This window comes from Salvelinus fontinalis, chromosome 2, assembly GCF_029448725.1.
Source record: "Salvelinus fontinalis isolate EN_2023a chromosome 2, ASM2944872v1, whole genome shotgun sequence".
NCBI classification, from domain to species: domain Eukaryota; kingdom Metazoa; phylum Chordata; class Actinopteri; order Salmoniformes; family Salmonidae; genus Salvelinus; species Salvelinus fontinalis.
Window position 1 is genome coordinate 76,925,008 of NC_074666.1, and position 15,466 is coordinate 76,940,473.

Below are 15,466 nucleotides of genomic sequence, written 5' to 3' on the forward strand. Positions count from 1 at the left end.
GGCTTACCAGGTTTATCAAATAATCACAGACCCCTACTACTTTACACTTTCCTCTTGAATCTTTCTGCCCGAATTGTGTCCCTGGGACCTCTAATGGAGGGAGGGGCCGGATTTAGCAGCCCTCACTACACTAATATGGGTGGTAGCTGCACCTGGGCTGTTTCAAGGGGCTCGATCTTGCTTGTGAATTACTTGTACATTACAGAGAATAATGTATGTGGAAGGAGCATGCCACAACATGGAGATCATGGGAGTAGCATCCTTCAACTGGCAGCAATGTTCCCTCTAAACTGTGAGCGCGTGTGCGGGCGTGCAGCTCCCCGGGACTGCCATGCAGAAGAAATATCAGCGAGCAGAGAAGCACGAGATTAATTTTCACTCAACTTTCTAGTTTCCACCCTTAGTTAACACGATCACTGTTTCCCTATACTGTGGCAATTGTGATCAAATCAACGCAATATTAGCCACTTTCAATGCAACATACCGAAACAAAATGAACTATACAAGACTTAGTATGCAAAACGAACTATGCAAAAGATTTTGTTGTAGGCAGAAAGCATCGGAGTAGGATTCTATCGCATTGACATGCATGACTCAGGCCCCTACTCTACACAGACCAGTGTGCCATAACCAATCAGAGCTGCAGTAGTCCTATATGCAAATAGACATTGCCAAATATGGATCTGTGCCGTTCACTTTGAACTAGACTGTATTCACGCATACAGATCAAAGCGAGAACTGCATGTAGCGACGTGTACATTTGTTCATATCCTTTGCTAGTTAGTGAGTTATTAGCCCCGTTATAGATCATTTGTAGTCAGCAATGGGGGAGTGATTGCTTCCTACAAGAGCACAAAACGTGTACATTTCTAGACATCTTTGAAAAGCAAGTCAGTTTAAGTGCTTTTTTGGTCTTAAAGGGGTGGTGTTGTATTTTGAGACAGGCTTGAATAAGCTAAGTAGCCAATAGGCAGAGGGTAGCAAAATGTGTCTGATTCTCTGTAATAATGGGATGAGAATAATAATGAATTTTATTCTGTAAAGTGGTTTCTTGCATCAAAAAACACAGGCAAGTGTATAAACAGGCTAATGTCAAGCCCTGCATATTTTTTTCAAAAGTTCATGGAATGTAGGCCTATATTGAACACCATACATTGGCTGCTACTGTAGGCTGAATGATAGAACAGCTATTACCATATTAAAATGTTATGTGATGCATTCTCTCCATTGTTTTTGATGGTGGCCACTCTGGTAGGCCTACATTATGATCAAATAGCCACAGTAGACTACTTGACCATTGCTAGAACTAACTTAAAGCAGGTACATTCTCGGTGTTCACAGTAAACGCACACCGGAAGTTGCACAGAATTTTCACAACTTTGCTTTCAGCAGACCTGAAACTTGCTACTCGATGAAAACAAATGAGAGGGAACATTGACTGGCAGGCATAGAATTAGACAGTCCAGTTGCACCTTTGATCCATGTAGTATTCCCTGTAGGATAGGGAGCTCCTTTCACTTTCCACTGTGTGTGTGTGTGTGTACCAGAATGTGTGTGGCTATGACATTAATCTGAGGGCCAGAAGGGTGTGATCGTGTGTTTGTGTGTTACAACGGCACAAGGACGTCAGTGTGTAACTTACCTGTATAGGAAACCAGTCAAACGACAAGTGGGAGTGAAGGGATAAGTGAGATCCCAATAGCCTCATCCCAGTTAGTCAACACTGGGTAGGGTGAGTTTCAACACACTGTTTTTGATACAGGCTATTATCTGTTCTGACTCATTAAACCGTTAAAAAAATTACCCAGCAAATCCACTACATACTCTTGCTGTCTTTCTAAATTTAAACCTAGCAATCAGACATCCAGGACAGTCATGTTGCTGTAGACAGACTCAGACAGGCAGAGACTGGGGACAATGACACAGTTAACCACAGCAGATCATTTTACCATTGTAAAGCGACGTGCTTATGGTCACGCTTACTCCCTTTGGCATGTGGACACTGGAATTGTTTCACACGGCCGTGTGGAAATACTCTGTCAGTGAGCGGCCCTGGGAGCTCCTCAGCGTTGAGTCACAGGCTGCGCGGTCTTTCTCAACGCTCCCAGAAGTAACCCACGCATTCTAACTTCTCATCCCACACAATGCGAGCCACGGCCACGCTGTAGACCCACCTTGGATCTGCCTTGAATATGAAGGAGCGAACACGTTCTTAATACAGTACATACAACACTTCAATTCAAACGATATCACAACTGTTCCAGTCTGCCTTTAGGGCACGTGTCAAACTCATTCCACAGAGAGCCGAGTGGCTGCAGGTTTTCACTCCACCCTTGTACTTGACTGATTCATTAAGGTCACTGATTAGTAAGGAACTCCCCTCACCTGGTTGTTTAGGTCTTAATTGAAAAGAAAAAAACAAACCTGCAGACACTCAGCCCTCCGTGGAATAAGTTTGACACCCCTGCTTTATGGGCTCTGGTTTTTCCAGTTTTGATTCACAAAGGGCTGATTGTTGATGAAATTATCCCATTGGTCCTCTCAAAAGCTACACAGGCATGTTATTTGTTAATTTCACTGGGGCCCCGCCTAGCTCGGGACCAGCTTCCATAGGCAGACAGAGGCAGCAGGCCACACTGTACCCAAGCTAGCTTACCTCACCTGTCAGGTAGGTGTTGTCGATACACCGTGGGAAGAGGCAGGCTAGACAACATTTCTAAATTCCCTCTCTGCCTTTTTCTATATTTGAGGCCCAGCATTTGAGTTGCCTGTCCCTCTAGGGCACATATGTCAGAGTCAAGGCCTGCGGGCCACATCCGGCCCGCGAGAAGGTTTTTTACGGCCCCTGGGATGATCTTGATTTATTATTAGAACCGGCCCGCAGACCGCAGCAAGCCGGCAGCCCGCAGATCTTTTACACGCACCAATACTACATTTCCCACAATGCAACGGTGACGCACCGAGCAGTAGGCTGCTTCATTTCAATATTTATTGGCACAGCAGTCGTCAGCATCACAGTAAAATTAACTTTCAGATACCCATCAAAAATGGCAAAACGGAAGGTGGACACTGAGAACCGGGGGTTTCAAACAAGGTGGGAGTCGGAGTATATGTTCACGGAGGTAGCTGGAAAACCTGTGTGTCTTCTGTGTGGAGAAAGTGTGGCGGTACTGAAAGAGTATAATCTGAGACGACATTATGAAACGAAACACGCGGACAAAAACAAGAATATGGACATGGAACAAAGGCTACAAAAGGCAGAGGAATTAAAACGAGGCCTCAAATCTCGACAGGCTCTGTTCAAAAAAGCCAAATCACAAGGCCAGGCTGCTGTCAAGGCCAGTTTTATTTTGGCAGAAGAGATCGCTAAATCAGCCCGGCCATTTACGGAGGGGGATTTCATCAAAAACTGCATGATTAAAGTTTGTGACGAAGTTTGCCCAGAAAAAAGGCAACTCTTTTTAAATGTGAGTCTGAGCAGAAACACCATTGCCGAGAGAGTAGACCAGTTGTCCATCAATCTAAAAGAGCAGCTTGTGAAAAAGGGAAAAGATTTCATTGCATATTCCTTGGCTGTGGATGAGAGCACCGACATTTCTGACATTGCCCAGTTGTCAATTTTCATCCGCGGAGTGGACTCCAGCCTAAGCGTGACAGAGGAGTTTTTGGCTTTACGTCCTATGCATGGCACAACTACGGGGCATGATTTGTATGAAGAGGTGTCAAGATGTGTAAATGAGATGGAGCTGCCTTGGGAAAAACTCGTGGGTTTGACAACCGACGGAGCACCTGCGATGTGTGGACACAGGAGCGGACTGGTGGCGAAGATACGGGAAAAGATGCAAGAGGAAAACGCGACAGGTGAGCTGACAGCTTATCATTGTATCATACACCAGGAAGCGTTGTGCGGTAAAGCCTTGAAAATGGAGCATGTAATGAGCATCATCACGCGCACAGTTAACTTTATCAGAGCCAAAGGTTTGAATCACCGCCAGTTCAAGGCATTTCTGACGGAGTTAGAAACGGAGCATGGTGATTTGCCTTATCACACAGAGGTGCGATGGCTAAGCCAGGGAAAGGTGCTTCAAAGATGTTTCGAGCTTCGTGAGGAGATTTGTCTGTTCTTGGACAGCAAAGGGAAAGACACAACACAACTCCGAGACGAAATGTTTCTGTGTGAAATGGCTTTTCTGTGTGACATTACGAGTCATCTGAATGCAATGAACTTGCAGCTGCAGGGTCGGGATCATGTCATCTCTGATATGTACAGTACAGTGAAGGCATTTAAAACCAAACTGACTCTGTGGGAGACGCAGATGCGGAAAGAAAATTTGAGCCACTTTCCCAGCTGCCAGACCATGAAAGAGAAGCTCTCTACCAGTGCGTTCCCGAGCGCACAGTTGGCTGATAAAATAGGTATGCTTGCCGCTGACTTTCGACGCCGATTTGCTGACTTTGAAGCACAAAAAAGCAGGTTGGAACTGCTCGGTAACCCATTTGCTGTTGACGTGGAAAGCTCACCACCAAACCTCCAAATGGAGTTGATTGACCTCCAATGCAATGATGCACTGAGGGCAAAATATGCGGCAGTGGGTGCTGCGGAGTTCGCCCGTTTCCTCCCCGACACAATGCCCCAGCTGCGCATCCAGGCTGCTCAAACGTTGTCTATGTTTGGCAGCACATACCTGTGTGAACAACTGTTTTCTTTGATGAACCTGAACAAAACATCACACAGAAGTCGACTTACTGCTGAACACCTCCACTCAATTCTGAGGATTTCCTCAGCTCAGAGCCTTACCCCGAACATTGATGAACTTGTGGAAAAGATGGGACACCACCAAGTATCACCCTCAACCTCAAACAAGTGAACATTACTGTGCAATCACATATTTAGAGTTTTTACTCAGTTCAAGTTTAAAAGTTAAAGTTTAATATTTGTTTTCACTGCATGTTACTTCTCCTTAAACAAAGTGTTGTTTTTGATTAATAGATTTTTGCACTTTATTTTATTGTATTTCAATCCAATTATATTTTAAAAATATTTCAGTTGAGTGGATGATAGAAAATTGCTATTATTGTTTTTTTCTTTGAAGTAAATTTAGCCCACTTTTGCTAAAATAGAAAATATAGGCTACTGATGGTGCCTTGAATACCGGTTTCTTTCATTTAATGTTCATGTTATGGGGATTTTTATATAAAGGAAATTTGTCTTTTGTGTCTGTTGAAAATTAAAGATTACTGACAGAGCCATAAGAAAATATTGCTTTATTTATCTGATCATATTGGAATATATTTGTTAGGTTTTCAGTAGGTTCAATTAGGTTCACTAGACTATATGCGTCATTTAAAAAATTTTCAATGAACATTCGAACAGTCCGACCCTCGGCTTGTAGCTAAATTTTTTATTTGGCCCTCCGTCCATTTGACTTTGACACCCCTGCTCTAGGGGCTAGGGTGTATCCTATTGGCTTTGTGACAGTCACAGCCTTAGTGTTGGGTGTGGGGAGTCCGCAGTACATCTTTAGAGGTTACTCCATATTCCTTGTCTTTGACCCAAGTGAGGTATGCTGTTTGTGGAACCGTATCCACCAATAACCCAGTATGTGATGTGCCCGGTGGATAATACTTTGAGGCCTGAGAGTCACTTGGCCAAACATGTCTGAAACCCTATCATTACCCTGTGACATCACCTGAGGCTGCTGAAGCACTCTGTATGTAGCACATTACCTCAGCAGAGGTCAATAGAAGTAGGTTTCTTTCCCTCTACTTATATTGTCAGACTATTGTCCTAGATAGTGCACTATATCTATCAATCAAGTGTGAATATGAGTTGAACTAGTGGGAAACAAGTTTCTCTCACTCGTTCTCATGCAAACACACAATCTCTCTTTCTCTCTCAGGCTATGACTTGCACTTGTTACCTCCTCCTCTCCCTCCCTCCCAACCAACTACATTCCTTCATCCTGACTATCCTCCCGGAGAGAGAGCTTTGGAGGGGGAATGGAGAGAGTGGGTGGGGATCAGGCAGAAAAACTACACCCACCACGTCAGTGTGTGGAGATACAACAGCAACAATGTGGTCGCTCTGGCTACTACAGAGTATCCATGGCAACAGGGATTTGAATTCATGACAATATTTTGGGAGTTTCCCAAACATCAGTGGGTGAGTCAGTGTGCTTCCTCTGAGTACTCATGGATATAATGGTTTAAATAGACAGAGTGACAAAGACATAGCTAGAACATGAAAAACAAATACTCCACCACAAAGTTGTTGAAATAGTGGCTTTTGGGTAATTGCATGCATGTGAGACAGACAGAGAGAGAGAGAGAGAGAGAGAGATAGATAGAAAAAAGCAGCGAGAGATTTGGGTGGGGTGTGGACTCGAGGAAAAGAGGGAGGGAAGTGGGTAGAGGTGTGGTTGTGAGTGTTTGTGCGTTCCTTGGCGGCGAGGGCTGAGTCTGACATTTGGAAAGTAGAGAGCAGAAGGAATTGGGCTTCAACAGAAAGGCTACCATCAAAAAGTAAGTTGAACATTTGTCTTCTCCTTCAGAACTCTCAACTCTTTGACATGCTCTTCATGTGTTTTTTAAATGAACAGAGCCTATATAATAGCCTACATAATAGCCTATATGCATACCCTCTTTTATTACTCTCAAGACTAATAAAATTGCACACAGTCAGTAGGGGCGTGAATTTGTTAGAATTGTAGCTAGCACGTCTTTTGTAGTGCAAGTGATACTGGTAGTTTATTCCTTTGCCAGGTAAGTTCAGTGTGGGCGTATTCAGGTAATTGATCAGGTAGCTGGTTCTGAAACAAACATTACAAGGTGAAAATCCAAATGCACTGCAATTCTGAAACTTTAAGTATACATTTAGTTAAAGTTAATAATGTACACGCTTTAGCCCATGAAACCTGTCCTGTAATTTCTGGTAGATAGCTGAGTGCATGATGGAACTATGCTCCATCCTAGAAGGCAGGGGGTTTGTCATGAATTCAGTGTTTACTCTCTGTGACTCTGGCAAACTGCTGAGGTTAGGGTGAACTTTGTATTTCCTTCACATAACAGAACAGGGCTTAACTTCCCTCAGCGGCTGTCAGCTCAGACAGTCAGAGGTTTAATTGTCTAAGACTAGCTCGAGTTCCCTCTTTATTTGTCGCTTCAGCACTTAGATGAGAAGCTCTCATATGAGAAATTACACAGACCATCTTTTGTGTACTCAAATATTTACACACAGTTGAGCTAACTAAGAAGTACTTGTTCCCAATTACAGTCATTTTGAAGTGTACGTGGGCTGGAAACAACTTGGGGTGGTCAGTGTTGATGTAGATCACATGTCTGGACCCAACCCAGACCAGCCCTTTATCCCAGAGAGGTTCTCTGCATTCCAGACTGGCTCTCGCCTCGCTCTCTCCACACCCACCAGATCCCAAGCCGCCCTCTTGCCAGTAGTAGGGGTAGGAAGGAACTCTAAAGTGTATCCGTGAGTTGTTCTCACAATAAGATTGTATTTAGGAAGAACAAGCGTCAAGCAATCTTGCCTTCTCTCTACTGACAATGGCCATTCAAACAGTCATTCAGCTTTTTTGTATTGTTTATGATCTTTACTGAATAAATAAATCAAATAATGGCCATTGTAATTGGTGAATTGAGATCGTTTATCAATATTTTGAGTTGAGCTGCCTAGTTCATCTGAATTGGTTAAGGCAGGGGTTCTCAAAGTGGGGTCATTCAAACCCACTAACAATGGCTTGCAGTGTGTTCGCAGCCAGATCTCAAAATATATATTTAAAAAATTACACATCCACAATACTTTTACATAAATGCAGTGCAATTTAATCTTTAAAACTGCAGTTTTTCCTCTCTGCCTCATAGAAAATGTGTAGAATTGTAGGATATTAGCTTAAAAGCTGCAACAACAAAAGATCTCTCTGCCACATGACAAAATCTGTAGATTTGTAGGAAATTTTCTCTCCGATGGCAAGAGGCAAGCCTTTAAAATGTTCCAACCTAGGGCCCAAAACTTGGTTTGTCTGACCAGGCACTGCTGAAGTCATGGCAATACTCCTTGTATGCTATTATTATCTAACTTGAGTTGTGTTCTGATTATGAGGGGGGGGGGGGGGGTCCATGAGGAATTTACTATCACAAAAGGGTTCCCCGGCCCCATACATTTTGAGAACCCCTGGGTTAAGGTGTGTTTATTTGGGGGAGGTGGGGCAGGCAGGGGAGTAGGTATTTTGTGCAGTTATTTTAAGGAGTGGCGGTTTGTTGCAAGCTGAAAACAAGTTACAACTCATCTCCTGCCAACGCTTCCCCCTTACACCCTCTGATTTTCTCACTCTCTGTTTCCCAGGGCTATCACTACCTGGCTTGACCAATCTCAAATCTCTTCCTCTGAATCCTTTAGATTAATTTTTTTATCAAGCCTCCCTCCATTTCTGTTAGTGTGTGTGGCTATAACCCATCAGGAGTTATAAAGCCGCACCCTGAGGGGGTGCAGACTCAGACCTCCCGTCATTAATGACTGCCTGTTTCAAAGTGCTGAAGCCAAGCTTCACAGTGCAGCCTTTGTCAATATCCATATCTAATAATATTTAATAATACAAATACATGAGATTTGAAGCAACTTTCAAGAAACCCAAGGACACTGTACAGCAAGAGTACAAAACAATAGAGTATCTGATTCCTGTCACTCATGTTAAGCCCCGTGACAGTGTCTGTGTCCCCCAGTATCCCTTTATTTGATATGGTATAGAACGAGGAAGTGTTTGACCAACTTTTAACAAAATATATATATTTTCTCCCTCTCCCTTGTTCTGTCTTTCTCTCAGTCATCATGTTGGTTCTTCTAGCCGGAATCTTCCTCCTCCACCTCACCAGCATCATCCTCCTCCTAGTGGCAACTATAGACAATGTAAGTAATCCCCCACTACTCTTCCTCCACTTAGTTCTCTTCATGTTGACATAGGCCTGTGAAGCTACACATGAGTGCACATCTCTTTCACTATGTCTGTGGGGTGTTGAATCAAAAGATGAAAGCATGCTATGTTAGCCCTCATCAGCTCAGGCCTTTGGTGCTGTTCTGTCAGTGTTCTACTTTGGTGTTCTGGACTACATTTCTGAGCTCACTCTCACCCCTGAAAGAACATAGGTGACAAACAGGTTGGCCAGTGTTTCATCACCCTGAGTTTGTGTGTGTGTGTTTGCCTGTGCGTTATCGTTAACAATGTGGCTGCATATACATGCTCTTGTTCGTGCGTGGGATTCCAGTAAGTGTTAAAAGGCCTGTCGTAGTGAGAGGAGCATACCTGGCTGCTGTGGTATGCTGCTACGTTCCACAGATGTACATTCAACCCATTGACTGTTATCCCTGTGCCTGGACATCCAAATGCATGTTAGAACACAACACATGAACCGGTGGATGTCCATTGACTATCTCTCCTCTCTGTCCTGTCCAGGCCTGGTGGATGACAAAAACCGTGTCCACTGATGTGTGGGCCAGGTGGATACTGGCCAATGTAACCTGGAGCTCCAACGATCTCCCCGGCAACTACCCTCATGGTAAGTCTGGGCCATGCTGAACCGCTAAGCTAAAATGTAATGAAACATTTTGTGGGAAAAAACAGCACTGAAGGAAATTAGCATTGCTCCTGGATATACAGTATATGTAAATATCAACCTACACGTGAATTAAAAAAAATTCTGTCTCAAGTCACCCCAAGATATACATTTTTGCCACACAGAAACAGTGTAGTTTCTCCAGGATGTGGGTTTAATGAGCTGGAGGTTTGGTTGAATTCAGGGTAGAGCTCCATAACAACTGCCAGACTAAGCCTGTCATCTAACCTGTCTCTGTGTCTGTCAGTGTGAAGCATGATTGATCAGTAAGCACTCTATTGCCCAACGAGGGAGAACAATGCCATTTTCTCATAGAGGAAACTGAACAGAGGGTGTGGCAGGATCGGAGACAGGGTTGGGGCTGGTGGGGAGGTTCAGATTTGCTTGAGTACGTACACTGAAAGTGCATTACAAATACATTGAGTCTGTGTGTAGCCCTTTAGTGAATGTGTGGTCAAAAGTATGTATGTATGTATGTAGCAATGTTGTATCTCTCAGTGTTTTATTTGATTGCTGAGAAACCCTTTTTACAACCTATGAAATTAACTCGTCTTAAATCCTCTCATAAATTTTCCTTAGCACACAATTTTCCACATTTAAAATACTTTCATTGTGTTTCTAAAAATCAGAACTGCCCCATTCACCTCTGCATTTCAGAGCGTGACACAACACTGTTTCGTTAATATGGTGTTGATTTCTGGGTGTGTCTGTTCTGTAAATAGTCCTTACTCAGTGTCTGTCTCTGTCTCCCTCTACAGAATACCTCCAGGCAGTGCAGGCTAGCTCCATTCTGGCCTGCATATTCTCTTCCCTTGGCCTGTTTGTGTTTGTGGGACAGCTCTTCACTCTGTCAAAGGGACAGAGATTCACCTTCTCTGGCATCTTCCAGCTCCTAGCCTGTACGTATTGCCCTAAACACTTTAAATCTTCAACCTGTTAAACAACTAGTTCTGTCTTTGATTGACGTTTGTCCCTCCCTCCCTCCAGGCCTGTGTATCATGATCGCTGCCTCCATCTACACAGACATCTTTCACAAGAATGAATCGGATGGTTGGTATGGCCACTCCTTCATTCTGGCCTGGATCTCCTTTGCGTTCACCTTCATCTCCAGTATAATCTACTTTGTCCTGCGAAAGAAGACAGCAAACTAGAAGCAGAAGACTTGCCCAAACCCAAGGAACAGGCTCAATATCTTACAATCTGATTGTTTTTTGTACAATTAGGTATGGATATGAGTGTGGGATACAAAAGGGTTAAAGTTGTTATCCACAGATTTTCATCCATGTATCTCTTTTGGTTCCCACTGAAGTCTAAACATATTGGATTTACATAGTAATAACCTACCTGTCCTGCCCACATAGTTATAACTTACCTGTCCTCCCCACATAGTAGTAATCTACCTGTCCTGCCCTCATAGTGGGGCGGCAGGTAGCCTAGTGGTTAGAGCGTTGGACTAGTAACTGAAAGGTTGCAAGATCAAATCTCAGAGCTGACAAGGTAAAAATCTGTCATTCTGCCCCTGAACAAGGCAGTTAACCCACTAGGCCGTCATTGAAAATAAGAATATGTTCTTAACTGACTTGCCTAGTTAAATAAAGGTTAACATTTTTTTGTAATAACCTACCTGTCCTGCCCACATAGCAGTAACTTACCTGTCCTGCCCACATAGCTATAACTTACCTGTCCTGCCCACATAGCTATAACTTACCTGTCCTGCCCACATATTACTAAGTCCATGTTTAGTGGGCTCATGGGCTCTTTAATATAAAGTGGGACAACATTTTCAAAGTTAATGAAACTTCTACAGCCCTCATATATTCGTTGGAGAAGGTATAGGGGAGTCAGAGAGTATAGACCGACAGTATCTCATTATTTCAGAATCATAGTCCTGCTTACATTTGATTTATTTCTCAATTAGGTTCAGAATAAAACAAGGCCAAAACACTCAAAACCAAATAGAAGGATGAATTGACTAGTGCCGCAAACAGAATCCAATTTCGGAAACTGTCAACGATCATTACCCCGTTTGACTTACAGCCCTGTGCTGAATAAGACAAAGAATATCATGTATTTGCCAATGTCCATACATGGAATGGAATATTAGTACTAACCTCACTGCTAACTGGACCCCTCCCATTTTTAGTTATGTAATTATTTTATGCTTTGTACCATTAGTCTTATTGTGTAGGTTAACTTCCGTTTGTCTGAATCAACCTATCCCCCAGACACACCCATGGACTGACAGACACACCCATGGACTGACAGACAAACAGACGGATAGATCTTGAGTGCCTTAATCTGACAGAGCATATTTGCTCGCTGCACATTGAGATATGTGTAAATATGAACATGCTTGGTTTCACATTATGCTTTATGTCTAATGCAATTTTATTTTTGTTACTATTTCTTATCAGTATGATAATGATAATAATTTGTATTAAAACTTGATTTAAATCAAATTTCTCCTGTCAATGCTAAATAATTTTATATGAATCATAATCGGTGAAGGAGAACAGATTGCAGGAAGATGAATGATACCTAGTCACTGGTAGAGGGACACCACAGTGAAACTGACAGAAGGCATGAAATCATTTTGCACATTTTCACCAAGTTTTATTGACAGCATGCATACAAGTTTAGACAGAGAGCTTCAGACTACTTCACACTGATTTGCTCTGTCAAAATCCAAATGCATGTTGGCTCATAGGTAAGTATCACACACATACAGTCAAAGTGGGCTGTACTCCTCATCTGAGTACTCCCTCCCCTCTTCCTCCATCTCTCTGCCCCTGTCCTCTGAGTAGTACTAAGGGGTGTAATTGTGGACGGACAGGGGTAGAGAGATGGAGGGAGAGGGGAGGGAGTGGCGGTGATAGGGGAACAGGGTGGGACGGGGGTGGTGGGAAGTATTCAGGGTGGGGGAGTGTGAGGGAGTGGGTGAGTGGACGGGGTGATGAGTTTGGGGGTGGTGAAGGGGAGTCATAGTAGGGTGACAGGGGTGAGAGTTCTGGGGATGGTGGGGACATGCAGGGGTGAGGGGGCGGAGGGCAGTAGTAGGGGGCCGGGGGAAGCAGGGGCTCTGTCAGGGAATCGAGGGGGGTACAGGCGGGCTTTGTGCCTCCGCTCCATTACAGCCTTCTTGGTGTAGTTGTTGAGGGTGGAGACTCCTGACAACATGCAGCAGGTAAAGGCCAGCCATGCCACACTAAGACAGAAAAAGAGAGTAGAGAGACAGGAGCAGCAAGGAGGATTGTGTTAATCTGAACCCATGTGTGCAAGCCTTCTGTTACAAACATATTCCATACCCTTATTTTACTAAAACAATTGCTACAAGGCACATGCAATATTGCAATAATCTATTTGAGATGGACAGAGGTCTATAACAGGAGCCCAGGCCTCATGAGAGTCCTTGAGATACATTATTGGGTATCCCCCTCTTATTTAAAGGGGAAAATGTAAACACTTGCTCTTGGAGACCAACTAATCAGGAGAGCACACTAAAGATCAGAGAATAAGTAGTGGTGTGCAGACTCACTAAAAGCCCCAGGAGTAGCCATAGCTGTGTGGTTTGAAGTCCTCTGGACCCATAGAGGCAGTAGTCTGAAACACCTGCATGAACATCATGTGAGCCACCATTCCCAGTAACCCTAAGATAATAAAACAGAGATTCAATGGCAGACATTGAAAGCTTATATGTGGATTCCATCAGAGAGACATTTTTATTTATCATACAAGCACTGATTTCGCTAATAGCTTTATTGAGGAAAGTTTTACTTGCAATGACTGTGATGTGTGGTTGTCTTACCTACCTTAGTTGGAACGCACTGATTGTAAGTTGCTCTGCATAAGAGCTTCTGCTATATCAGGGTTTCCCAAACTCGGTTCTGGGGCCACCCACAACACGTTTTGGTTTTTGCCCTAGCACTACACTGATGATTCAAATAATCAAAACTTGATGACTAGTTGGTTACTTGAATCAGCTGTAGTGACGACGACTCAGAACCGAGTATGGGAAACCCTGTGCTAATTGATAAAAAAAGATCGATTCTAAATTAAAATGTGTACCTCCTAATATAGTGAAGACTGCAGAGTAGGCATTGAGGAGCTGTCCCCAGATCTGTTAGGTCAAAAAGGCATCCAGACACAACTGAAGAGACAGCAGCACACAGCTGATACACAGCAGCCCAACACACATGACACCGACAACCACAACATTCCTGCAGGGAGAGAGAGGACGATTACAGTACAACTGTATCATGACTGTGCAATGTGTACCAACATACAATCTTGACACTGCAGAATCATTTACCTTTTTCACCTCCTGGAGTTAAAGAAAGAAAACTGCGACACTTTTCCTCTAAAAAAGAAAAGACAAAGCCATTTCATTAATAAAATCATGATCCTCTATCAGACAAGGTACATTTCTGTGTGGGACAGATTACGTACATAGTATCAGGAATAGTGTATCAGGAACACCACGTCCTTTCAACTTGGATAAATGGGTAATATTTGGTTGAGACAACCTACATTCACCGACTCAAAAAGACAGCCAAAAGTTTTTACACTGTGTTATCACTATGCTTTCAACCATCTAAAAGCACAACCAAATGTGAGATTTTTGGTTTATTTATGCTACACATTGTGTTATCACTGTGTTTCATCTAACAGCAGAACCAAATGACCTGGATTGCAGTTAAGATTACATTAAAAGGTAGGTTTAACAGAGAAAATGAAATGTAACCATACTTTATAAGTCATATATCATCACTAATACTATTTAGACTTGTATAGCATCTGCAATTCAACCAAATGATAGACAACACATATAGTAGAGGCCTAGGGTTTCAAGCTTTGGTTGATTTGAAATGTAATCTTCAAGTTAATCATTAACATGTTGGATTCACATCTCCATCTAAACCAAAAATCTAAGTTAAAGAACAGGACTAAATAAATGCATTTAAAGTTTGATTAAATTAGATTTAGTCCTATTCTTTCATTTAGATTTTTGGTTTAGAGACTTGAATCCAACATATAAATGATTAATTTGGAGACAAATTAGCTCTATCAAGTCTTCTCCAGCCCCAGCTTTATGGTGTTGAGTCCAGTCAAGGCGGGGGGTTGAATAATATAAACCTTTCTCTCTACCTGGTCATGATCCATAATTGAGTCATGCTGTTAGAATCTAAATCCCCCTGAACAGAGCACCGATAATAATCCTCTTTATAGAGTGCAAGAGCTCACACACACACACACACACGCATGTACACACACACTCCACCGTACCTGGACTCTCATTGCATTTAATCTCACCAGTGATTTTCATTTTGATCCTCGCTTCCCATTGTTACATTACTGTGTGACTGCAACTCCCCCACTTTGAACCCACCGTATGCAACTTTTGTGAACAATCCTAGAGATATTAAAGTTCCAACCATCCATTTTCACCCCCCAAAGTCTCACCCCAGGCGTCAGTGTAGATGTTCTCCTCACAGCTCATCCACATGCCTGCATGGAAGGCAGGGAAGACGAAGCGGTCATCCCCCGTCTCCCAGGAGAACTGGATGGAGGTGGAGTTATGCGAGACCCCGGGCACAGGTATGCATTTGGTCAGTTTGTTGGCCAAACAGAGGGGCTTGGGGACCTTCTGACTGACCTCTGACCTCACACCAGTAGGACGACAAGAGGGCCATGGCCCCCAGGACCAGAGACACTAGCGTCTGGAAGAAGGTGCGCTTGGTGGACCGCACCCTGGACAGAAACGACATGATGAAGGGAGAGAGAGGGAACCTGGGGTGGGAGGAGGTGTTGGAGGGGGAGAAGAGAGAAGTTGTATTTTGAACAGCTG

The 15,466-nt window shown here is 43.3% G+C and overlaps 1 protein-coding gene and 1 pseudogene across 2 annotated transcripts; one reads left to right on the forward strand and one right to left on the reverse strand.

Annotated features, from left to right (window-relative positions):
• The first annotated feature begins 6,028 nt into the window (after window positions 1-6,028).
• Window positions 6,029-12,080, forward strand: LOC129826732 (epithelial membrane protein 2-like). Of its 2 annotated transcripts, none has more exons than XM_055887774.1 (5): window positions 6,029-6,163; window positions 8,835-8,917; window positions 9,462-9,564; window positions 10,380-10,520; window positions 10,609-12,080. In XM_055887774.1, the coding sequence occupies exons 2-5, from the start codon at window positions 8,840-8,842 to the stop codon at window positions 10,770-10,772; spliced, it is 486 nt and encodes a 161-aa protein (XP_055743749.1). In that variant the 5' UTR covers window positions 6,029-6,163; window positions 8,835-8,839; the 3' UTR covers window positions 10,773-12,080. The 2 variants fall into 2 exon arrangements, with proteins under 2 accessions (XP_055743749.1, XP_055743738.1); XM_055887763.1 differs by lacking the exon at window positions 6,029-6,163 and adding an exon at window positions 6,178-6,522.
• A 129-nt stretch (window positions 12,081-12,209) lies between these two features.
• On the reverse strand, window positions 12,210-15,466 carry LOC129869272 (germ cell-specific gene 1-like protein; annotated as a pseudogene).